This window comes from Gallus gallus, chromosome 3 (genome assembly GCF_016699485.2).
Source record: "Gallus gallus isolate bGalGal1 chromosome 3, bGalGal1.mat.broiler.GRCg7b, whole genome shotgun sequence".
In the NCBI taxonomy this organism is placed as follows: Eukaryota; Metazoa; Chordata; class Aves; order Galliformes; family Phasianidae; genus Gallus; species Gallus gallus.
The window spans coordinates 37,681,050-37,706,749 of record NC_052534.1 but is presented as its reverse complement, the minus strand read 5'-3'; the positions used below and the strand labels follow the sequence as shown (position 1 = coordinate 37,706,749).

The 25,700-nt window shown below is 40.9% G+C and overlaps 2 protein-coding genes across 15 annotated transcripts in view; both read right to left on the bottom strand.

Moving 5' to 3' along the window:
* Positions 1 to 3,180: 3,180 nt before the first annotated feature.
* Positions 3,181 to 15,889, bottom strand: GNG4 (G protein subunit gamma 4). Of its 9 annotated transcripts, none has more exons than XM_046939494.1 (4): positions 14,751 to 15,320; positions 14,205 to 14,348; positions 9,497 to 9,602; positions 3,181 to 3,954 (listed from the first exon to the last, which is right to left on the bottom strand). In XM_046939494.1, the coding sequence occupies exons 3-4, from the start codon at positions 9,590 to 9,592 to the stop codon at positions 3,826 to 3,828; spliced, it is 225 nt and encodes a 74-aa protein (XP_046795450.1). In that variant the 5' UTR covers positions 9,593 to 9,602; positions 14,205 to 14,348; positions 14,751 to 15,320; the 3' UTR covers positions 3,181 to 3,825. The 9 variants fall into 9 exon arrangements, with proteins under 9 accessions (XP_046795450.1, XP_046795449.1, XP_004935529.2 ...); XM_046939493.1 differs by having other exon boundaries at positions 14,235 to 14,348; XM_004935472.5 differs by lacking the exons at positions 14,205 to 14,348; positions 14,751 to 15,320 and adding an exon at positions 15,675 to 15,889.
* Positions 15,890 to 18,750: 2,861 nt separating this feature from the next.
* LYST (lysosomal trafficking regulator) overlaps positions 18,751 to 25,700 on the bottom strand; it is a 103,792-nt gene continuing 96,842 nt past the window's right edge. For all 6 annotated transcript variants that reach the window (XM_046939483.1, XM_046939484.1, XM_015284416.4 and 3 more), the window contains 5 exons: positions 23,815 to 23,954; positions 23,450 to 23,547; positions 22,329 to 22,485; positions 22,060 to 22,131; positions 18,751 to 20,822 (listed from right to left, as the gene is read on the bottom strand). In XM_046939483.1, the coding sequence (XP_046795439.1) occupies positions 20,684 to 20,822; positions 22,060 to 22,131; positions 22,329 to 22,485; positions 23,450 to 23,547; positions 23,815 to 23,954 (606 nt within the window). In that variant the 3' untranslated portion in view covers positions 18,751 to 20,683. The remainder of the gene's footprint in view (positions 20,823 to 22,059; positions 22,132 to 22,328; positions 22,486 to 23,449; positions 23,548 to 23,814; positions 23,955 to 25,700) is intronic.

Below are 25,700 nucleotides of genomic sequence, written 5' to 3'. Positions count from 1 at the left end.
CCGGTCCTTTCCTCAGGTGCTCAATCAGTGGTTCAGGCCACGACTCAGCAATTCCCATGCAGTAGGAAATAATTCAATATTGAAATGATTACATTTGAAGTTCAATATAAAACAAGGAGATCAATCTAAGGAATGCAAACCACCCAGCCCCACAGATAATATTGATACGTTATAGTCTACTACTAATCTAGCATTGGGATGTCTTATTTTATCACAGCACAAACACAAGGAAGGAAGAATATGAAGAAAACTTAATAATAACATCGAAATTTCTTGAATCCAACCTCTGTTCCAAGTTTCTCATTACATGAGATGACAGCTGCAACTCACCCTGTTAACAGTGAACCTGCGTTATTGTCTGGGCCTGAAATACTCAGTAATAAGTTTACTGGCATATGAAATAAAACTCTGAGAGAGATGATTGCAATATTAGAAGGGTAACTGGCCCGGTCTTGTTCTCACTGAAGGTAGTGGGAACCAAATCAGATAGTTCGATGAGAATAAAAACTCATTGCTTCTGCCTTTAGAAAACTGTACTGTTGGACTAAGCCATATTCTGGAGGGCTGTTCTTTATTGTTTTTTGAAAACATGTTGCACTTGATGAAGTAATGGGCATTTATTTTTAGAAAAAAATCTTCAAGAACTTGTAGGTATTTGTTTGTAGAGTTTGAGGTAAAACGTTTGATCGTGAAACTCAAATATCAACAGCAGATTAGCTAAATCAAATGTCAAAGCAGCAGAAAAGACAATAATGACAAGGACTTTATGATTTGGAGGAGTAAGAGGAAAAGACATTCTTTAAAATGTTGATTTTTGGACCAAGTTGGCATAAGAAACCAGATGATGTCCTTTTCATCAGAGGGACAATATTTTGATGGTGTTCTATAATAAGGACATACATTCCTATTGTGATTCAAAGATGTTAAAATTATTTTGAACTGCTCGTCTTCCAGGTTTCTTTTTTACCATTTTTCCTCCCAGCAGTTTACCAGTAGCATATATTTATTCAAGAAACTAGCCAATAAGGTGCAATGGTACCAGAGAAGGCTGTCCTGTTCTCCAATGAAGTGTTATGCTTATGCAGTTTAACTTCTTCAGGTATATCATAGACATCTGCTTTAATAGATATGCAATTTACAGTACTCAGTGTGTTTCATTCCTTAACGTCAGAAGCATGAAGCCACCTTAATAGAGAATTTTTCTTTTTAACTCACAAACTGATGAAAGAAACCACAAACAGAGGAAGCCAGCTATTAAATTTATAAGAGATTCAGTATGTTCACAGCCACTTCAAGAAAAGCTTTCTTTCTTTCCTTTTCGCAGAAGAATCTTACGTACAAACCGATCAGTCATCTCTTCTGGGTAACGCTGAATTTTTGCAGATACAGCTCTTAAAATGAGTGGTGTTCAAAGCTATCACAGAATGTTTCAATCTCAAGCCCTCGGATGTTAATTGGAAGAAGAAAGCAAGCTATTTGCACTACTGTAATAAGCTGCGGCGATTTTGTTATGTTAGACGGGAGTGTTAATGATGAGCCACAAATGCAAGTTTTTACAAAGCCTCTGAGAATTAAGCACTACGTCCTATATTCCTCTTCCTTGCTGTTCCAGTGAAAAGCATACGTGTGGAAGAACAAATGAAAATGTTGTCATGGTGATCAGAGCAGTTACCGAGTCATTTACCGTGTAGGAAGGATTCCCTAAAGAACCTTATTAAGCATTCTGTTGCTCCTTTTTAACAAATGTTTTCAGAAAGCCGTTTTAATTTCACTGTCGAAGTAAGCCAAAGCCTGTTTCTCTACCCTCCAAAATAAAGCTGAGCATGCAAGCATCAATAAATATTGTTGTTAGAAGTTAGGAATGGGAGCCAAGACAGAGCCTAAATAAAAAGACCTACTCGTGACGTTTGAATGTTTTTCAGAACAGTTATTGTGAAACAACTCCGTGCTAACTAGACTATTGATGTCCTCACTTGGCAAATGAATAAACAAACCTTTAAACGAAAGGCATCATGAAACAACATTGGTTACAAGGAATATGATTTTTTATGATAACACTACTATAATATGCCAAAGTGTTATTTTTCAAGAATATTTCACTCAAAAATATATAGGTCCAGTGTTCAATCTAGTGAAGGAGCTAGCCTGCAGCAGCTAGCCCAGTCCAAACCCATCTGTGTGCACTCTGGTAGATGAACGCAGGTGGCTGCATCGTATTATTCAAGGTATTGGCAAAGAAAGCTAAACCTGACCAATGAAGGCATCTTGTATTTCTCCCGCACAGAACAGTACAACAGATATTGACAGAAAATGCTAAAAATACATTGAGAGGCAAGAACGTGCACCTTGGGCTAAATGCAAACTTCATTTAACAAACCACCAAATTTTTAGCATCTAAACTGAACATGTAAGTATATCACGAGACTCAGCACGTCAGCTTGTCTTTGTCTTGCAGGTACTTACGGCACAGAAGGAATCCAAGTTTCTGTTCCATTATGGATGGCTGTTTGAAGCCCTGACTTACTGAGTAATGGAGTTTTCTAACAGAATTGTTTTCTGCCCCACTTATATCATCCCCCCACTTATGGGGATGACTTCATATGCACTCTCATGGAGGGAAATTTCCACTATACTGACACAACACGCATATAAAATGTAGAAGTGAGGTACCTCTCTTAATATATCAGGACAGTGAGCTTTCACTTTGTTTCAAAGTAAGAAAATTAAAGAGAAAAAAAAAAAACAGTTGTTTCCATCAGGTGCCTCGCTTGGGCTTAATTGATATTCCTCCATACCTCATTCTTTTTCTCTAGTTGCACTTTAGACAAAACCGTAAGAAAAAAACCTCTCAGAACCTCAACAAGTAACTTGCTGAGAACTTTTCTCACAATGCCTGAAGTCTATGGCTTCAAAACATACAAACACAGTGACTGTTGATGGCGTGGTGGTCTTGATGCGTACTCTGGAATAACCTTATTTTACTATTGCTCTCCGGACCCATGGTGAAATGGGTGAAAGCACATAGAGAGCTGCTTAGAAAATGTAATCCACCTTCCAGTACTGATCAGGGCAGAATTTACACCCTTCCCTGAGCTCCTTAGGAAGACATGATACATTACAGTTCAGATCACTTTCTAAAATAATTTCAATCATCATCATTCAAAATAAGATGCAAGCAGCCATGTTTCCCCAAAGTTTTATTGATGCAGTCATAGTATATAACTATACATCTTCATTTTACCTGTAGTTACAGTACTTCCTTACTGAGATAGTTCTTGTAGTCAAGTTTATTACAGCCTTCACAAAACATATTTATAAACATCACTTACTGTATAAGACTGACCATTCCAAACATTGTAGATCACTGGCATTTTTTCCTTAATAGTGCCTCAAGTGGAAAGGTCACACTCCTCTTTTTAGATAAAAATTTGTAAAGGCAAATGAATTAAATTCACCTTCTGAAGAAAATAAGAATGTTAAAAATAGCTTCAGAGTTGGTATGACTCATTTAGGTCTCAGAAAAATCTATGACTGGCAAAGATATCTACAACTCGATGCTGTACTAGATACTTTCATTAAGAACCACGGAATCTTTATGAAAACTGAAATGAAACTTGTGCATTGGTCTGAAAAATAAGGATTACCTTGATTTTTTTAGGATTTTTATTTTTATTTTATGTTATTTATTAACAGGAAACGCACTACCTTCTAAAAACACTGTCATTCTAAGTTAAATATTGATATCTGAGGAAAGTATGCTAAATCCAAAAGCATGCATCACTGATACCAAATTTTAACATAAGATATTTTTAGTTGAAAACCAACTCAAAGGATAGTGCAAAAGAGTTTCTTCTCCCTGAAGGGATTTTCAGATGCAGGCACTGGAATAATAAGAGGATCTTCTCCAATATGAGCATCACAGTATGCCAATAAGTCTGCTGCAGCCTTGGATACCTAACAGAAGAGAAAAGAAGAACCATTTTAACACTTAAATCCAAACCAACTGGCAACATGTAAATATTCTTAAACATACAGAACTGGAAATTGTCTTCAAACAGTAAACTGCTTTACTCTTCATGTTACTAGACATCACAGCTCTGAATTTGCTCTTATTATGCCTAGTAAACATTATATACACTTTACCTAATTCAGTGACAGGGCATGGTATTGATTTATACAATTAATATTCAGCTTTTCATCTCCATCAGTAGCGAGGTCAGGAGACTATACGCATTGAAATATCCATCTGCTGATTGGTAAGCAAAAGGGATTCTCCATGACATGTCTTTGTAGACACATGTCCCCGGCATCAAAACAGCAAAGTTGGAAAGTTTTCCACAGACTCTCTCTATCCTTTCTTCATCTGGATGTGGAAAAAAAGATCTTGAGGCACGTGAGGATGGAAATAGAATTAAAAAATGAAATAATAAATCAGGAGTAAAAATAATAATTTGTCATAGTTCTCATTTAAGCTAAATGAGATAAATCAGACTATTATCTTCTGTTTAGTAAATTATTATAAGTAATGCTTCACTCATCACATTAAATCTGATCGCTACGTACATATTTTTAAGCTTCGAAAACGAAAAATTTTAAGGTCTCCAAATTCTAAAATCTGGCTCATCCTTACTATGAAGTCCTATAGGAATGTAACAGTGCTTTGATATTCAAGGTATTTTGCAAGAAATGAAAGACGAAACTATTTCAGATCTAGCTAAAATCTTCAAACTTTTGCAACTTTGTGACTTGAGAATACTGTGGTTCAATTGTTTGGGTTTTTTTCCCCTCAAGAACTTAGGATATACATGCATACATGAATTGCTTTGGTTCTGTTCAGTTCACAAGATATTTACAATTATCTGCATTTCTTTGCTTTGTTGAGTTACTGCATTTGCAATATTATGAATGAATGAAGAGAATGAGACAGTCTTTACAAAGTCTTTCCTCTGATCACCGTGACAGATTCTCCTCAGTCAAACACTGAAGTCAGCATCTTTGCACAACTATAGCAAAGAGGAAAAATAAATCTGATTTCTGATATTTTTATGACAGGTGTGTCATCACTGCTGGCTTTAGCTTCCCCACACTCTGCTTGCTTTGGCAAAAGTCCATCCTGCGGTAGGTTTTAGATTAGATCTATAAAGTCAATGGGCGTCAAATCATGATTCACACAACATTTAAAGTAACTGCCAGAAGATAATAAGTGACTTTCTATCTTTAAAATATCCACTAAAATATGCCTTTATAGAATGCTGAAACCCACAGATTTTCTACGGTTCTATCACCTAGCTGAAGAAGCAGGTGTGTTCAGGTAACTTAAAATTAGTTTGCTATTGAATTAGTCTGCGAGACAGACAGGCAGAGCAGACAGGACAGAGGTAGAACTATAGTGGCCAAAAGCCTGGGAATGCTATATTCACAATTTTAGATTTCCACGTGGATTTTTAAAAAGCAGGTTTTCCAAAGAGAAGCACAACGTAGACTGATTACGAAATTCATATCGAGCCCCAAAAGATCAAAAGACAGCAAAGATGTTTTTCTATGCTAATGATTTGTACTGACCTCAAGAAAACATAAATGAGCAGAAAATTCATTCACCAAAGAACTTAACAAGTTCCCAGTAACTGCAGGAGGAATGTACACCACAGCATCACAGAGATGTATTTTCAGGTAATGACAATCACCAGTATTCATTTCCACTTTTCTATTTCTATCTTTCAAGCTCAGCTGCATTTCTCAAATTAAGGCAGTTCTATGCTTTTGTTGATTTATTTGGTCCTCTTTCATACAAACAGAGCAAGTTAAACTCCGAGCCATAGGCGCCCACAAAAAGGTTCAATGGCATTTACAGTTCTATATCATAATAAACTTTACTACCATAAAATCTAATGGAGATCTACTCTAGTTCTCTAGGTCCTGGATAAATGGATTTATTAAAGATGCTCAGCATACCCATCTTCAACAAAGAAGGTACTGAATAAGTTTATTAAGAAATATTTTATTCATGAAGCCAAGAACTTTTTAAGCAGACTGATCTAAGAAGACCAACTTTCCCATAATTGTCATGATTGTTCCACATACGGATAAGCTACATCAGCCCAAGTATGCTGCTTTCTTTTTTGAAGGTATAAATCCGGTGATATAATTTTCTAATTGTTTCTCTACGTATTACTGTGCTTAGTCATCATACAGCAATGAAAAGGATGGTACTGAGAACATTATCACATTTCTGTACATTATCACAAACTCAGCCTCTCAGCCTGTGCTAGGCTGTATATTTTCATCCTTTAAGCAAGAAAAGGTGCGAGGAGGAGAAATCCTCCCCTTGGGATTACATCGGTTATGAAACTGAATTATAGCAGTTCCTTCACTGAAGAACTGGAATAGCTCATGCTCGTGCAGTGGAAAAATGACCACTTAGTATGGAGAGTTAAATTAGATGATCACACTGCAGCAGCAGTGAACTCATTGCCAACATTGCTCACAGCCACAGGAACCGAATTCAGAGCGGTGGCCAAAAAAATAAAGCGTAATATAGTTTTGCCTCCAGTACATTTCCTGCTCAGTGTGATTATTCAGACCAACGGTGGCAGAAGACCTCTGCATTACGCATTATATTAAAGCTACAGCATAGACAGATAGCTTTCTTTAGCATGTGTCAGCATGCAGAGGTAGCCTACTGGCCAACACTATGGTTTGTTACCGCACAAAATAATGTGCTACTCACCCTATTTCTGTCACCGAGGAAGTTAAATGAAGGCAAGGCCAGTCTACCATAGCTCCTAGTCACCTTTAGGGGAATGCTGCTGGGCAGTTTCTGGTCAGCTTTTAGCAAGACTTAAAGTAAAAGCATCTAATTTGAATATTCAAACAAAAACTAGCACACATTTATCATTTCAGCTCACCTGCGCAATACAGTGTGCTCTGCAGATGCAAAGTAATTTTTACATACTGCAGAAGTGGCTAAAAAAAAATATTAGACTCCAGTTTGATTGATGAATTCTAACAGAAAGCCAGCATATCTTTTTTTTTTAAACATTTAAAAATGTATAGGTAGAGGGGATGGAATATATCAGCATCACATCAATCTCACGGTTTATAGAAGTATATTTATTCTGTTCAGTGATAAATATATCCGGTTGTCAAATTACCAGAAGAAAAAGCCCAACAAAACAAGATGAAAACACTCAACTCTGATGCTTCTGATGCTTTGAAGAACCAGTCTTGGGAGGATTGTGGAATTTTACCATTACATTTTAGAAGAACAGAGGTGATAAAAACAGCCAAAGCTAGAACATAATCCTGTTAGCTGCACTAATAATTACAAGCTTCAATGACAGGGCAAAATGCTGCAATTACTATGTCATCTGTCTTGTCATGGATTGTGGCTAATTACCATCTTTGCTTAGACACCCACTCTGCTTATCCTTTACGTCTAAAACAAAGAGATTCACACACATATATTGCCAATCCCACCACATTTATCTCCCAACACGATTCAGAATCTGTTCGGAATATTTTCTACCTTCTTAAAGAAAAAAGAAAATGTAGTAATAGCTGATACACTACGATGCTTAATGTCAGACCACTCCTCCTTGCTTTTCTGCTTGTGAAGGGAAGATTAAATAGCGCTTTATACTTGGGACAACCGTGATAAAGCACCAATATTATCTTTGCTTTCTCAACTTTACAGCTTCAGTAGATGCATTATTCTACAAGTCATGAGGCCATTGTTCATCTGATTTCATTTCATGTTTTCTAGCTTTGAATCTGCACCTCCTGCTTTCTATTTACTTTGTGATAATCTCAGCCATTCCTTCTGCAGAGAAGTAAGACAGGTTTGATTTACGATCCTTTGGGGATTTTTAAGGTTTACAAAAACCCGCTACAGTAACACACCTTTCAGCTACCAATCCACATGCCGATAACTTCATCCCCCCTTCTATAGCTGCCCTGTTTCTTTCACACTTCAACACTGCGTTGTTTTTGTGGAACCCCAACACACTGCATTGCTTGCTGCTCTGAATGGTTGTAGGACTTGATTTTAAAGACAGTAAAAAAAAGAAAAAACTGGAATACAGTAGGGAATGGGTAACTATACATGTATTTTAACTACAAAACTTTTATTGAGCAGACCAAATTGTTGCAACTGCTGTCCACAGAAAACAAAGAGCCTCTGTGGTAGAAAAATGAGCTGGAACATTTGATTTCCCTGGTCAATAACATAGGCACTTTGAAAAGTTTCTTTTCAAACAATGTGGTCTTGTCTACTATGGGAATAACGACTTGGCTAATAACTTGCAAAAGAGAGTCTGATTAAGTTATTTTGAAGGGACTGATCTTTTGTTAAATGCCTAGCTAGTTTAAATAGTTGCAAGAAGCCAGGAAAAATAACATTTCTCTAACTTCACAGCTCTGATCTAAAAACTCAGATCTCCTACTGAAACCATTTGAAGTCTCTTGGCAAAATTTGCCAAGTACAAGGAAAACAGATATTGAAATAAGAAAACCAACCTCTTTTCATAATCCCTCATCTACTTATTCAAAGACATTCTAGAAATCAATACGTCAGCCTTTTCTGGATCATATTTAGTTTGTATTAGTATAACATAAGCATTAGTTATAAGCATTATATTAGCTATATATTATGTTATCACATATTTCAGAATACTGAAACATATTAACTTCTCTGGTGTCATTTTTGGTCCCAAGCTGAAAGGTAGAATAATTGCACTTGTAAGCCAGATGATTGTTAGGTCTTGCTAGTGCCCGTGTTCTTTTTAATTAAACTAACTGCAAAAAATAACCTACGTAATTCTTACATATGTAATTAAGAATGTCATTATACGTCTAACAAATGAGGCTATCTGCATAACTGAGCTAATGATTTCATACTTGAAAGTTATAATTTGATTACATAAAAGCAAGTTTTAAATAATCTACTAAGGATCAACAATTCAAATTACAAGAAGCTAGCCCACATTTTTCCAGCCCTTCCCTCTTCCACTCATTAACTTTCCTCCTTGTCAGTTCTGTTCTTCACACAGCTGCAACGTGACCCGAATCAGGGACTAATTCAACTGAAAACTAACCCACACGGTTATGCTGAAAAGGCAGACCCACACTGAAGGAAACAGAAATACCCATCGCTATGAGTGTACATCTACTCTGTAATGAATTTGTCAAGATGCTATACAAAACAGAAACTATAGCTATGCAAATTCAGCTGTCTCTGACAAGACAACGCTAATAACCGAACCAACTGAAATGTATATTTTCATATACACAAGACCAACTGTGTCAGTTGTACTAATATTTCTGAGTCATAAATACTGTCTTTCTAATTAGTGAGTTTATGACCTGATACTGTCTTATTCCTCAACACAGAATTTTGATTTCAGGTGATCAAATCTTTTTGGAATATTATAGTGGGGTTATACCACAAATGAATTCAAATGAAATGAATTCAAACTATCAACAATAAGCCTAAGTTTACCTTCATCCTATCCATGTATGCTTCCATTTTTAATTGCTCCACAGCTTTCCTGGCTTGAGATATACTGGTTGTACTGTTTGATGTTAGTTCCTTCATTTTGTTTTCCCTGGAGGAGGCAAAGTTGAGACAGTTTAGAAGTATAGCTAGCAGATACACCAAGTAGCAAGAAGATAGTTACCAAAATCTAATAAATGCCACCCCACCATACTGACAGTGCCAGGCTGTAGGTTATAAATACAAATCAGATATCATTTATACCTGCTCCCTTGTTCAATAGTGCCTGATTGCATCACGTATTTGCCTCTTCAACTGCAAGCGTTCAGTCTGAATTCTGCAAACAACATGTAAATGCAGATTGCACTGCCAGTATTTCAGTGCAGAAATTGTTACCCTGGTTCAGAGTGCCAGCACAGAACAGCTGTTCACAAACTGACTTTTCAGTCATCATGCAGTTTGGCTCCATACCCAAATTACACCTACTAACATGAGAACAAGATCAGAAACATGCTCAATAATAATGAATGCCACGCTGATCTCGATGAACATCAGAAACAGAGGTATATCAAGGTAGAGAAAGAGTCAATAATTTTTTGGCTATGGAATCGAGTCATTTAAAATGAAATAATTGAGACTGAGAAGAAATAACACAGTGGTTTCCAAATTTTTCTTGCAGATCTCCAGTGAAGTAAAAAGACGAATAAAAACTTACATAGCATACTGTACTGCATATAACCTGGTAAACTCCAGGGTAAGCACAGAATTTGACTCTGGTACTTATCCCTTGCTTTTTAGTGTTTCCTTTGGAGATGAACAGATTGAGACAACATCCCAAGTTGGGCTCACACAGGAATTTCATAGTTCAGAGTTACTAATTAAGAAATACTTAAGCATCAAGGCCAATTATCATGCACAGGGCTGGCAAGTCTTTTTTTCCACATCACCTTACAGCTCTCATTCTACCACCAGTGCTAAATTACTGTAAAACTCTATCACACAAGCACATTCTGCTCACCACCTCATGGTTACTGATATATGCTTTTGGTGCAGCTCTTTGTTGCAATTTAAGAGTACTACTTCTCAGAGCCACTGTAATTTCATTAAATGAACTCGTTATTCAAAAGAGTAGTCTAATGGGCTGGTACAGAAAAAAGTTTGACCTTAAGTGCACTCGGAGTTTTAAAAAGAATTGACCAAAAGCAAGGAGATTGATTGCATAATTGTCAGCTGATATTTTTTGATTGTCAGTCTGATCATTTACACATCTGGGAAATTACTACCATTTGTCTGAGCAGAAACAAGTCGGACACACAAGGCATTAATACAGGCAAGCATACGCATCTGCTCTGATGCAGGGACAGGAACCCTAGTTCTGTACCTCTTCTCATCCCCAGTCTCCCACTTCTCTGTTTCACACCAAGCTGCCATTTACTCGAGGCTTTTCCAACATATTCTTACCGCTTCTCTTAAGGAGCAGTGTGCTAAAGAAAGCATTCCTGTACCTGGATGTAACCACAGCCCAGGAGGTCAAGGCAAACAGTCCATGCCTGGTTCAAGGAACAGGTACAGTAAGGAATGATATCCATAGGGATTTCAATTAAGTATTTGATAGCTGTGCTTTTAAGAGCTGTTAGTAGATTAATGTGAAGGATTAGGGAATCATGAAGTGAAGTATTACTGAGAAAGCTTTGGGAATAGTGAGGCCGTGGCTGGGGAATGGGTGACAAAGAGTGGAGGAGGAAGACGTCTCTGTGCCAAAGACCCAGCAGCTCATAGCTACCTTTAACTAAGTTGTTTCTATTCTGCCCTTAGGTCTACTCAAGTAGCAGCATTTCAGAAGTCATCTTGGTCCACAGATACTTAGAAAAAAGACTGTAATTACTGCCAGATCTGCACCCAAGCTCAAGCAGCATGACCTGGTCAAAGAGACACCTAATTAAGGTAGGTCAGTATTTGAGTGGTTTTCATGAATTGCTCCTTCCTAAGGGCATGAGAGCACGTCAACTCATTACCACTGCAGTCCTCAATGTTGTTGCTAGATCAAATAAGATGAATAACCACTCTGGAACCTTAGACTTCCAACCCATGCACCCTAGGTAGTCTGCACAGTACTTGTATAAGCTTGGGTAGAAGGAATGCTATCTTAAATTATATTGTGTGCCAAAATAAAATAAGCCAATACAAAGAACACTTTCTGTGCATGCGTATGCTATTTAGATGGAACACAAGTTTCTCCCTGAAGCGCACCCTGACCAACTAAAACTGTGTTAGAACACAGGAGCACTACTTTTTCTCTCAGCCTTTGTCTACAGTCAGCTAACTCATACTCCTCACAAAGCACAGGATTAAATGCATGTGGAAGAACTGGCTTTGCATAAAATGCAACGTACAGCACAAAAGAAATCCCACAACCAATCCAACAGCCAGTCTTCAAACAGCGTTCAGGTATGTTCTGACTTGCAGTGGGCAAGCAGAAAGGCTTCGAGGCAGCCAGAAGAGCACAAAGTTCTGAATTAAAGCTCATCTCTGGGCTCTCTCTTTGACCCAACCTCCTAGCTTTTAAGGTTTGACCCATTTATAAAGATGAGAACAAAAACATTTATCTTTGTTTACAAAATGATACTCCCACAAGTATGAATCACTTAAATGTTATCATCTTCATGGCTAGACTAATAATGGCCACAGAGATGAAAAATCAAAGCTAAGTACAGAGACACGTCTCCATTTGCTGCTCCAGCAGTTGAGAGGCGAACAAGAAATCTGATTTTGAATAATGGATTTCAGTTAAACTGAATTAAGAGACTGAAACTCCACGAACAGTACAGAGAATTCTAGACCTCCTTAGCTTTCCTGGTAAATTTAATCAAACTCTGAAAGTTACAAGCATTAAAACAAGAATATGCGAAATGTTACTGGTTGCACTGAAGCTGGAGAAAACAGTGTTTCCAGTAATTCCACCTGGTTTTTAAGCACTTAGTGAAAAAGGGATTCGGGGATGATCACAGTGTCACTGAAATGCTTTTAAAAATCCAAACCCTGTTCTCTCAAATGATGCCACAACCATGTATATGATATAACAAATGGGACAAAAAATAGAAGAAAATATGTATTACTCTGGTAAACTATTTCAGGAAACAATCAGAGTAGAAGGCTTCGTAAATAAACTTCAAAAAGGAAAAAAATCTGGCCAAAGGTATTTCAGCCACCGTAGAAAATTTCCATTTATCCCCAGTAAGAAGTCTGTTTATGCCCTGAGGCACAAACACTTACTGTGTTCCAAATCCTGCTCCTATCCCGACCTTTACACACACTTAAACATTTAACCACTGTATTTCTGGAAGTGCTTAGCATCCATTTAAGTATCTAATCTGTTTTTTCATATAGACAGTTTGGGTTCTAAAATTTATAAGGCAGGTTTCTCCTGTTTCACATTTCACTTCACAAGCTAAATATCCCTCTGGCTTCCCTCATGCACAAATACAGCACTAGCATATCAGCTATGACACTACCACACATGAAGTGATGTTGACTATGAGAGTAGTTCCCATTCTCAAACCAAACTATGATGTCTTAGTGGACAAGGCTTTGGCTGAGAATCCTTAGATCTTATCATATCCTCTAATAACCTTACACTCGATATTCTTTAATGAAACAATCTTGTTGCTCAGAAATAAAGCTCTGGAGAGAAAAGAAATAGTAATAACCAGATAGTCTGTTACATATCCCTTCTCTGAACTCCATTCCCTAGGGTCAGATGACAACTCCTCCAGCTGTGCTCCCATGGGATCTCTGTCTCAGTGTTCAGCTCCAACCCACAGCCTGAAGGACAGCCCTGTGCACTCTCTGTGGCGCTCCCTGCAGACACTCAGGTGGTCTCCAGGCCTGCACGCTCCTGGGAGGGCACACTAACATTTGTACCCTACGTGGTGGCAGGATGCTCGCAAGGAATCTTTTCAGTTACCTACAAAGCCTCCAACCAGAAAGTGCTCAGCTGTGCTCACCGTGTTCATTCCTGCTTGTTTTTCCAGCAGTGCCCTATTAAGTTAGATCGATACATAGGTACACAGGCTCTGATGGTCACCGTAGTTACAGTAACCACGTTAATGAACAGACTATGTGCAGTCTGCGTGTTACCGGTGCATGCCAGTAGTCTGAGATCATAGAGGAGCTCATCTATCCAGAATATGGTTACGTAGTGTGCTGAATTCATCCATCCATTCTCGAGGGCTCTTTAAGGGGAACGCTGACCACATTAAAAAGAACAGGGGCAGCGGCTACACGGCCTTTTCCAGCCGAGCAGTTACTGTGGGCTGATGCCGTGCTGGTCAGCCATATCCTAATGCTCTTCAGGCTGCGCAGTGACATCCTCCCATCCTGCCCAGCTGAGGACTTTCTTCTTGTTAGATTTTTTGACCTCACATGATCTCCATCCTCCCCCCCCCCCCCCCCACTTCCCATTTCTTTTTTTTTTCCTGGATGCAGTGCACTGATTTGTGCCAAAGATTTTACTCTCCTGGGCTCACAAAAATGTTTGTAAAGAACAACTTTTCTGCATTTGTTTATAGAGTAGATTAGACTGTACCCTATAGCACTTCAAAGACCAAACTGTCTCCTGATAACCCAGGAAATTACATCAATGTTTGCAGGTGAAGGTTGACCTCATGTAGGTAAGAGGTGCAATGTACATTTACCAAACCCTCTCAGCACTTACTAAAGAAAATGCGGAAAGAATCTGAAATACCGCATAGCACAGAAGCAACATCCAGTTTCAAGCTCTACGGTACGGTTTTCTACAGCGGGATGGCAGGCTGCACAGCAAGCTTATCTTCTTGCACCTCCAAGTACAGCTGTAAAGCTAAAAGGATATACCGCAGAACTAAATCTAACAAACCCCAACTCAAACCGTTGCATTCTCTTTTCTTTCAGCAATCAAAAATGGTGGACCCCAAATTACTGAACGTTACGGCCCTCTCCAGATCTTCTGGGACTCCCATCTCTGCAGAACGCCTTCCCCGTGCAATGTTAATCCAGGCACACACATACCTGGGAACAGCCCCTGCCTCAGATGCGACGCCAACCCAAACTCAAAATGGCAGAAAGAGCCCACGTGTGTTTACCCGCGTGCAAACGCACCGGGAATACAAACAGAACATTTACAGCCTCACAGCTGTTCCGCGCCGAACTGACAGATGCGGAGGAGGCCGAGGGAAAGTCCACCCCTCCAAACACACTTTGTAGCGCCAGCAGAAACGGTTACCGGGAAAGCTGCTCTTAGCGTGAAAGAGACGACAGAACTCTCCTCCCGTGAGCCTGGCGACTTCACCGTTAACGGCACACCTGCTGAACTTCAGCGCCTCTGTTTCCATCTAACAAACAGCGCTCTGCACGACGCGCAGCTGCCAAGCTCCCACATCCGCGCGCTGCGTTCTGTCCGTGAGTACCAACTTGCTTCGCAGCGCTGCAGCAGCCAAGGCAGCAGCTAACCCCGCAGGGACAACCCTCTGATGCTGCCCGCGGTCCCCCAGCACGCACGCACGGCCTCGGGCAAATCAGCAGGGAAGCAGAAGGTCTGAGGCGCAGACAAGATCCCCCCTCTATTTCACTTCTTTGGCCGAGTTTAAGGTACTCCAGAACTTTTAAAGAAATACATAGGTAAAAGCGATCATTCTAACTACGAGTAGAAGCGTAGAGAAGGAACGCCGCCGAGCGGCGCGGCACCCGCCCCGGCCGGACAGCGGCGTCCCCGGCCGTTACCCGCGCTCCGTGCGGCAGCACCGCCCGCGTCGGCCGGGCAGCGCCGCGCTCCCGTCCCTCGCTCGGCCCCGCCAGTGGGAAGGGGCCGAAGCCGCTTCCCTGCGCCCGGCCCCGCCCCGCCCCGGGACGGCAGCCTCGGCCGGGCGGCGACGCGACGGGCTCCTCCGGGCACCCCGGCTCCGGCACCCGGCCGCCGCAGCCCGCCCGTACCTCCGGCGGCGCGCAGCTCCCGGCACGCGGCGAGGGTCGGCTCCCGGCGGGCGGCGGCCCCGGATCCCGCTGCGGAAGCGCCGCGCCCACCCGCCCCGCCCGGCAGCTCCCGCGCCCGCGGAGCGCGGCGCTCGCCGGCGGCCGCTCCGCCCGCGCGCCCGTCAGCCGCCGCGGAGCCGTTAGGCCCTGAGGAGCGGCGCGCGCCGCCGGTACCCACCCAGAGCGCGGCGAGGCGGGAGCCGTCCGCGGCCGAGAGTGGCAGGGGCTGCGCGGGCGCTCCCCGGGCACCTCTCTGCGGCCGCCCTGCCCTCGCCTCCTCCCCCGCAGGCGGCGGCACCCGGCCGCAGCACCCCGCGCTCAGTCAGCCGCTGGGACGCTTCCAGCGAATGGCGCGGAGCGGGCGTCTGCGTGCTTGAGGAGCGCGGAGCCGGCAAAGCCCCTCTGGCACAGGAGCTCAGGAGCTCGCGCCGGCCCTGCTCGCACCGAACGGCGGGAGGGTGAAGAGAAAAAAGATTCCGCCGTGGAAAAAAACCCGTGCCGGGACCTTCGCGCGTTGTGCTGTCACGGCTAATGGGGCACGGCGAAATGAGTCAGCGCCGTAGCGGGAAAAGTACGCACAAATCAAATGGGAGGATCAACGTTAAGGCTCGGTGGCGGTTAACATTGTTAACTAAGAATTCAGTCGGCTCTAAAAACACCCAGAGAGCCGCTGTAGCACGCTCCCATTAGGGACAGGCGCACGCGTCACTGCCTCACCTTACCCCCTCATCGAACACGAGTTTCCAAGGCACTCCTGTTTTCCGTACAGCGCAGTGCCAAGTTCTGCTTTTAGAGGTGCTTTGAAGCAAAGACGTCCCTTCTCAAAGAGTGAGTCCGTGGCTTTTAGGATGGTTAGTCAGGAGAAGGAAACGTGGCAGGAGAAAGGTAAGTGGGGCAAAACTCATTACCGAAGGTATGTATGTACACTCACAGCACTGCCTTTGCTGGGGTCCCAGAAACTTGGGAGGCCTGCAGGGAAGTTGTTCCTTTCACATGCAATAGCATCACCATCAGTCTACAGGAGGTTCTGTGTACCGTATCAGGGATCTACACGCTCTGAAACGAAGCAACTGCTGGGCGGTTCAAATAATCAGAGTTGTCATTGATGTACGCGATATGCAGGCATTATTCAGTTGCATTAGAAAACAGGATTTTAGAATTTCCTGGGGAAAAAAGTGAGCAGGCTTGGTTTTGCCTGGCGCTCTGCTAGGTAGCCCAGCAAAGTGCAAGAGTGCAGTCAGACCAGGCACCCACAGCTCTTGATCCTCTTGCAGTAGTGACCCGCCTGAGTCATGAAAAACACAGCACAGCCCAGGGCAGAATGCAGGTGTAAAACCAGTGCCTTTCTGACCCCACCCAGAGCTAGCAAGCACACTATCAACCCTGCCACGTCTCATTAGCACGGAGGGCACTTGTCAGCAGCTTGACCTCACTACAGCATCAAAGAAAATGCTCTCAGTACATCTGGAAGCTCAACAAACGCATAGTGGATTTTCCAAGTTTTTTTGTTTAAGGCAAGCAACAGCTTTAAAATAGTCTTGCATTATGGTGGTAGAGTAACAGGATGTTGCAACTTTTCTTCCGTATGTGAGAAAAAGAAAACGCCAACACAAAAAGCATAAAGAAAACTAGTCATTTTGGGACTCCGATATGAGCTTCTAGGGAGAATTACATTACCTGGGCATGTCTGGGCTGTGGAGGTTGGGTTGTCTGTAGTGTTACAGATTAACCCTACAATTGTCACATGAAGGCAAACTAAATTTGCAAGTTGAAACCTCAACCACGTGGTTTCTTAACCCTCCGCCCCCCCCCCCAAAGCTCTCTATGGAGTTCCATAGACTCTTGCTCAGTATTCAGGGACAGATTTTTCATTGGGTCTTTCTTCAGAAATAGAGCTTCAGTGCAAAGACCCTTAAAGTTGTATTTCAGGCTTCAAGTTGAAAGCTTTTCCTTTTTTTTTTTAATTACCATTTTATTTACTTACAGAATCCCTCTTTTTCCCCTGCAGAATATTTTATACTGTTTGATTTACTTCACATATACTACTTCCTATTTATTTCCATGGAAAAGACAACAAGCACAATAACACTATTTAATAGAGCATATTCTCAGCTACAAAATACTTTTTCAACATAGTTACCACCATTAGCTGTGCATTTTCACCAGCCATAAACAGAAGTGCTTCATTTGGTGGTGTGACAGCTGCGCATGGCCACCCAGAATGTGGCTTACCACACATGTCACTGTCCCCACTGCTGAGACACGTCACCCACTGCCTCCCCGTACTCACATCCACTCTTCGATCTCCACAGACATTCAGTAAGTGTCAGTGAGCGTCAGTGGGTGCCATTTTTGCTGCATGGAGGAATTGGATGCCACACCTTTGCTTCATACTCTCTTCCATGTCAGACAACATTCTGTCAGACTGCCCCTCTGCTGCCGTCTGTCACAGAGAAACAAAATGTGACAGAATATAGGTGGGAAGGTTCAACCTCCACTGCCATATCACCACCATCAGCCTCTGACATTCTGGGCCAAAATAATAAAATAGGATGCATTACTTCTGGAGCAGCACTTGTAGTTTTCTACTGGACTTCTTTCATTCCTTCTATTTGTTATAGCGGGTTTGTCCTAAACATTTTGTCCCAAGCCCAATATCTAAGCTCCCTCTCCCCACTACAAGTGGACGTAACTACTGCATGGCCTTCCCTTCCTCATTACATGCATCTCCACAATCAGGGATCGAGGTTCACCACAAAAATCCTGCAAGGCTATGAGATAGGCCTCGCCACGGAGAAGCCAAGAGATCTGACCCTCCAACTGCCACCAGCACCATTCTCTTCCTCCCCTTAGTTTAATCCCCTTAGTATAATCTATCTTCCTTTCCTCCTGAACCCCCAGAGGAGCTGCTTTTCCACCTTTCCTCGGCTCTGCTAGGTTTTCTGAGAGAAGGAGGCTGGTGGGAGGGGGAAGCGTCTGCTTAGAGATGCACCACTTCCACTTCTAGCCCCATACCCCATGAGAAAAGGTGGCGCATGCACATATTTACAACTGGGTTTCTCACTTCCACACTTATACCCCACCTTGCACAGTTTCACAGCAAGGTGTAGTTCCCAAACAGAACTTTCCTCCTTCAAGAAGCTTAAAAGATTAAAGACCCGAGAACAAGCAGAAAAGGAACTGGAGAGAAGGGAGCAGATGATCTCTAAAAGAGAGGTGAAATTAAGCCAAAAGCATGGTTCTAACCATCTCCGTTTGATACAAAGGTCTGTTTATTACCCAACAACGTGACAGTGTATACAAAGACAGTGTGGAATGTGAAATTTACAGGAAGTTTCAGTACATCATGCACATATACTATTGCAATGGTTTTTCAATAGTTCCAGAATGTTAAGCTGAATAAATATTCCTCAGTTCAAAAAAAATCTTCGACTTATACATAAAAATATATAATATTGCACTGTTTACAAGGCCAGCAATTTTGCATATTGATTCGTAACAAGTGGAATTCTACTTTATAAAAATAAGCCTTTGTGAGCAACATCCCAATTCAAGGAGGACAAAAAGCATCCCCAAACCATCACATTTGTATTTTGTCACTTAAGTAAAGCACATCACTTCAACATGAGCCAAGAAGCTTTTCAGTCTGTATTTGGACCTTACATTAACATTTAGACGGTGAAAAACATGACTACAGCCACCCCATACAACGTTGCTACAGTATATGCAGTTTAAAATTCAGTTCATACGGCTGCCTGCTTAATTGAGCTAGAATAAATCAATCTGTGTCACGGACTGAGAAGACTTCAGTTTTTTTCAGTTTGAAAACCCCCAAAATCAGGAAGCTGCAGGAATTTCTCTAAAGACCATTTGGAATTTTCTGAAGTGTACAGTTTTCCTGTATGCACGTCTTCATTACGATTTCATAACAGTACTTGGAAGGCAGGTGTGCCTTAAAGCTCACATAGAGCAGTCGGTATGGCAGTAGTGGAATACGTCAATGATGAAAAAGCAAAAGTATGGAGAAGAAAAATGTAACTACATCAGAGTTGTGTTGCATTCCTGTACCATTTGCATAACTAGCAGGCACTCACTCAGTGTCAGTTGGGTCTTGAAATCCATCAGCTTAAATGTTAGTTTTTCTATCTGGCCTAAGAATTCCAATGAAAGCTATTAACAACGGCAGCTTATTTCCCCCCACCTCTCAAAAATAGCACCTAGGAATAAATAGTGTATTTGCACAGTGTACCTACATAAACTGTTCTGAACTACTCAGTGCCTAACAACATTGATTTAAACATTCGGATTCAAACATTTTACAGTGCACTGAAGTTCAATGACACTGAGAATACGAGCGCATCAGTGCCTCCTCTAGTACCGTTCTTAGAGCTCTGGATGGCAGGCTGTGTGTGTGATGCACGTGTAGTCTGCCACAGGACCACAATAGCTAGGCGTTACAAACTGAGTTAACACTACATGGAACACAAAACCAAAACACGATTTAGCTATTGCTTTGTGAAGCTATGAGGTGTCTGCCCATCCTCCTTTTTGTCCAAAGACTTTCACACCACCTGAACAGAGAAGACAGCAGAAGTTGCAAATAAAGATGGATCTAATTTTTTAGTATTACAATACCATTAAATGGTGCAAAAAGCACCTACTGAGTTCTTTGCTTCTCAAAAAAGCAATTTTGAATCATCTTAGATTTTTTTTTTAAGTTTTGGGTCTCTTACCCCAGAGCTACCACCACCACCCTTGACTGATCAGATATACATATGCTTACTTTTTTTTTAATAAATATTTACAGAGCTTCATACGGCTGATATTTTACAACACAGGAGGGAAAAACACCACTGATTCCATTTTTGAAATAGTTGCTTCCAAGAAGTGATTTAAAAAAATACTATTCCATTTTGTATTGCAGCATTTTGACTTGTAGGTTAGAGCATTTATATGCCACTTTGCTGGTACTGGAGTATGCAACCAGAGCTTCCTGGCGACTCCATACGCTTCAGGTTTGTGCATGCACGTACAATTTATAACTGTCTTAGGCTGCCTTCTGTTTTTCATCTATGCAGTCAATCTAGAGACATTCAAACTATTTCAAAATCCAGTTAATTAAGAGATTCTATAATTTATTGTGGATTTAAAGTGCATGGAGACTTGAATGAGCAGCAAGAGTAGTCATCACCCAGCTGCATAGCTGCTAAGGAACGAATAGAACATGGGTAACTTCAAGCGCTGCTGGTCCTTGCGACACCAAGCTATTACATTTCCATCACTATTTGCTGTGAACAAGTGATGACCATCACAGGAAAAGGTAAGGCTGAAAAAACAAGAAAATATTTTGGTATCAGATTTGGCTATTTAAAATGCTAGAAGACATTAAAAAGCCACGAGCGTAGCTGACAAAAATCAGTTCTCGGTTAGGAGAAATCTGGTGAGTGCATTAACATAGTGTGTGCAAACACCTGGCTACTGAGCTTTGTAACCAAACAGGCTCAACTGCAGCTCTGTCCAGCTCTTCAACATGCTGTGCAGTTTAGTACTTATTTGCAGCAACAAAGAAAGAGTAGGCTGCCGTGCCCCTACTACCTCTGAAAGGAGGCTTTTCAGCACAGAACAAGGCCCTCTGAGCTTACTTGCTGACAAACAAATCTGTCAGACTTCACAGCATAGCACAGGACAGAGCATTTCCTGAGCTGTAACTAACTACTGAAAACCCTTCCATCATGCCATGGTTAGAGAACATGAAGGCCAACATCCATTTTCTGTCACATTTAAGCAGAAAACCTTTTCATTTTTTTTTTTCATTTTCATTTTTTTTCATGTTTTTCATTTTTAGGCAGTAGTGATTAGAGGTTTGAATTGTAAATGATATTTCAGTAACGGTCACAACAACATTCTTCAGAGTAATTTGTACCATGCTAACATCACATTTGGCAGAACTCCACAAGACTCCTGTGCAGGGTACAGTACTCCTGAGGATATCGCTCTATCCTTCAGCTGTGCTCTGAAAGCACTTTGGCACAGTAATTCTGTTTTTCATTAATCAAGGGGACTCTAATAGGCAAAATTACATAAGCACTCTAAAGCACTCTAAAATGGCAGCTTCCATGTTTCCGAGGCTCCCCTACTCTCCCCCATTTCCTTCCAGTATATATGTATATTAAAAAAGGTCAGGGAAAATGCAGTCCTTTCATTTACTTGAGGGAGAAAAATACCTCTTCTATTTGAGTCTGCTGAAGTTAATATCTTCTGATTTTTAAACAGATTCTGTGGAAAAATATTCAACTTAATAAGAAGGGTAGCTATTGTTCAGTTCTCAAGGGAACCCTGCCAATTTCCTTCTGCTAGAGCAGAGCCTAGTTATTACTGTCATTACAAATACGGTACACTTGTGCCCACTTTGCTTTCATGAATAATTAGTAGGATTGCACGGCTCTTTTTAAACATGGGTGTTCACCTCATGTCTTGATTTCAAATCCATTTTCAATACTCATAGCTATTCTTGGTTTTATTTTCAAAGAAAAATCCACTTATTACATACTTGAAATCCTTACCTTACAATAGGTTTGGCTGACTTCGAAAATGTTATTTCTCGTACTGGCTTCAAGTCCCATGTACTCCACAGTCTGAAAGAAAGATTAATTTTTCTTTACATTAGTCTTTACAGATATTTCAGTGATAAACAACCTATTTTAGCAGCTACGAGGATTGGAAAATGGACAGCAGTTTGTCCACCTTCTTTAAATGTCATATCAATTCTATAGGTACAGCTGTGAGCTTAAGTTATAACACATTTTAGTCACAGAATGTTTGAAATGCTTACCTTACAACTCCATTTTCGAGCCCTCCTGCAATCACGTTGACAGATACTCCTTCAGGCTGGTTAGAGAAAGCAACAGAGCAAATACTCTCTCTGCAGTGTACGTGTCCCACGAGATCACCGTTAACGGTCCAAAGCCTCAAATCACTTCCCCCTCCAACTGTAACAAAACCACCAAGCCACAACAAAATGATTCAGAAGACATCGCTTCATATCCATGAAACATCATAATTACAATCCTCTATCATTGAATGACCAGTTATCACATACTAAGAGAGGAGAACTAAAAGAATTCAAACTTTTCTTTAAATAGCTCATTCTCATACCCTGGATTGCATTTCAGTAAGATACCTAAAATACTAATCACAAGTAGCTTACCTGGTTATCTGGCATTATTTGCATTTATTGAAGTTCTAATAACCAACTACTACTGCTTTGTCTTTAAAGCGACCGAGACTCATGTTGTCCTCTACCAACACAAGAATACAATGTTTTCCAGAAGTTGGCTTATTTGTACAGCTGACTTCAGCTGCACAAATGGAAGAGCAAAGTCTTCACACCAGTTTGAAATCCTCGGATCACTGGAAGAAAACTCTGTCATTTAGATAGAGCCTGTTACCCAACTTCCATGTCAAGTTAACAGATAAAACACACACAGCAAAACATGTGAAGTCTGACTTAGCTCTGCTTTAGATACATACAACGCGGTAGCATATGGGTAGTCTGAGACACTGAGGACCCTGAATTGCACTCCAAAGTCCACTACTCAAACAGATCTTAATGTCTTAGTCCAGAAACAGTCCCATACGGAAAAGATGACTGCATTAAAAGCCTGCTTTAAAATAAGATTGGATGGAAGGTGGGAAGTGAGGCAGAGACAGAATTATTTCCCTCTGTAGGAGCCAATGCAAATATCTACATCCTTCTTTAGTATAGCTGTTACTTCTGTTTGCCCCAACACCTACCTAATAGTTTCTCAACAAATTCAAATATTAAAGTATTTTTTAGAAGTGCTCTTTGACCGAATGCATCCTCAGATGATTAACACACACAGTAACCCACACAATAACGCATCTCGCGATTTATCTGGTCTTCTGACTTGCAGCTTTGGCTGACAGATATACCTGAATCACAGACTGTTGCAATATCACCAGTTGTTTCGCTAGCTGAAACTGCAGTCACAGGACTTTTGTGTCCAGCCAGACTCTGGACGTAGCACAGCCTAGAAGACAGGAAGAGAACAAACAAGCCTAACGCCAAACTGAAACATAGAAAAGGTTCTTTAAAGAACCTTTAAGACTTTCATTAATCTCAACCAACCAATGATGGTATTTTTCATATTAACTCCAGAATTCCTACATAGTAAGAGTTTCACTTCACATTAGATATATACACAGAATAAATTCAGTTAACTTTAAAATGTGAAGACTCCAGGAAGTTGAAAACAAGTACTGAAAAAAAAGGTGGAAAAAGCTAGATGTACATATACCTGTTCAAATCCCATATAATGCAGGTGCCATCTTTGCTGACACTTATCATTATACTGTAGGGTTTACACACAAACAAGCTTGTTATCTCTGCTGTGTGACCATACAGATGGACTTGTGATTCCATTTCTATCTCTGAAGGCTGAAAAACAGCAACACGAAATCATTAACATTTTAATGTCTCTTTTCTAAAAAAGATAAGGCAAAGAATAAGATTTTTCTTGGATTAACAACATTGTTATTGCTTTATTATGCCTAATGTTTTGTAATGCAGTATGCCAAATGAATCATTAATATTCAACTATTTCAAGTGCTTTACTCTACACAAACATTTTGACAATGCAATGAATTGAAGAGAAACTAGTGTCAACTAAGCATTTGAAATTAGCTACTTTCTGCAAGACAGGGCTATTTTCACATGATAGAGAAATGGCAGCCTGACTTGTTGAGTATCTAGAGGAAGTACTTGGAAATGTAGACAGATAACCGAGCTCAGCAGTTAACATCACTGAACAAAATACAAATTACAACAGCAAGCTGAACACCAGTAACACTTCTCATTCAAGTTATGTCATTTGAAACAACTCAGGCTTCTTGAAACCTGGCTTAGAGCACATCTGCATTTGTGTATAAGGCTAAAGGGTATGTATAGCATGTCTACAGAAACCTTCAAAGTAGTAATAGACAAAAAACATGCATATACTTTATCTGCAGAAAATTTACATTTCTCTTGCTGAGAGTATAACCTGTAATACTTGAAGAGTTGATACATTTTCAATACTTGTACGCCTTATTGTCAAGGTAGATCAAAGCAGTACTTCATTTTTTGACCGCCTTTTAAAGGCTAGGAAAAAGAGAACATCTAAAAGACAACATGGAGCTATTTTAGAATTCTGACAACATGGCTCTTCAGGTTCTCATACTGACAACAAGAAGGACAATTAATGACACGATTCCCACTTTATGCCTATGCATCAATCAGGGCAAAATAGTCATGTTTCTATATAGTGTTCATCACTGAACAGCTGACAAGATGCATCCAGAACAGATGCTAGGAAGCATATTTGCATTCCCTGCAGCCCTGACTTGGGTAACTGACTCAACAACAGAAGCTATAAAATTGGCAGCAAGGTCAATCTGCCTGGGGCGTGTAAAACTGTCGGTGCTGGGGAATTCAAAGATGGTCTCAAAGACAACATCTGTGCAGCAAAAACAAGAACACCTGTTTCTAGGAAATGGAGAGAACTTAAGAATCACAAGCCCGCTATATTAAATGGGAACTCAAGCCGCTGTTATTTGTGAGCTCACTAATTCTGGTGAGCAGGAATGGTGCCTGACTTAAGACCCGACTGATTTAAACTTGCAAGGCTTCAAGACCTCCTTCAACTTTTAAACTCAAAGCTACTGAGCTCAGAAAGACTGAGATGCAGATCACCAAAACTGAAAGAAAGCCAAGGCAGTAATCACAGCATGTTTGTGCTCTTCCCAGTCTGAGCATCTGCTGTTTGCCACTGTTGAAAGTGGCAGGAAACTGGGTAGGCATAGCAGATCTTACCAAAGCTCCCGCTACCCAGCCTAATGTAGTGATTGAAGAGCAGTGGCACAATATTACTAGTGTTTGCCAATACCTGTATCAAGCTAAACTGGACAGATAAGTTTGTTATAGGTAATCACACAGCCATATTTTAAATGACTTGTCAAAGAAAGTTATAAACTCTTTGCTGAAACTATGAAAAGCAGTTGAAGTTACTGCTGAAGAAAATCAGACGAACTCCAAAACTCAGCCTGAATCAGACGGAGTTTTGGGTTCTATTTGTTTTCATACCATGCTTATTGTTACATAGCATCAAGAAGATTTCCGCTAGCATCTCCTCAGCACCCGCCACTA

Excerpts from the sequence above, each read along its gene's own strand:
- GNG4 (XM_004935468.5), bottom strand. The coding sequence starts at position 9,786 with ATGCAATCAGGCACTATTGAACAAGGGAGCAG. Across the intron at positions 9,603-9,754 it reads ACTATTGAACAAGGGAGCAG|GGAAAACAAAATGAAGGAAC; the intron begins GTATAAATGATA and ends TGCCTCCTCCAG. Across the intron at positions 3,955-9,496 it reads CATACATGGATAGGATGAAG|GTATCCAAGGCTGCAGCAGA; the intron begins GTAAACTTAGGC and ends CTCTTCTGTTAG.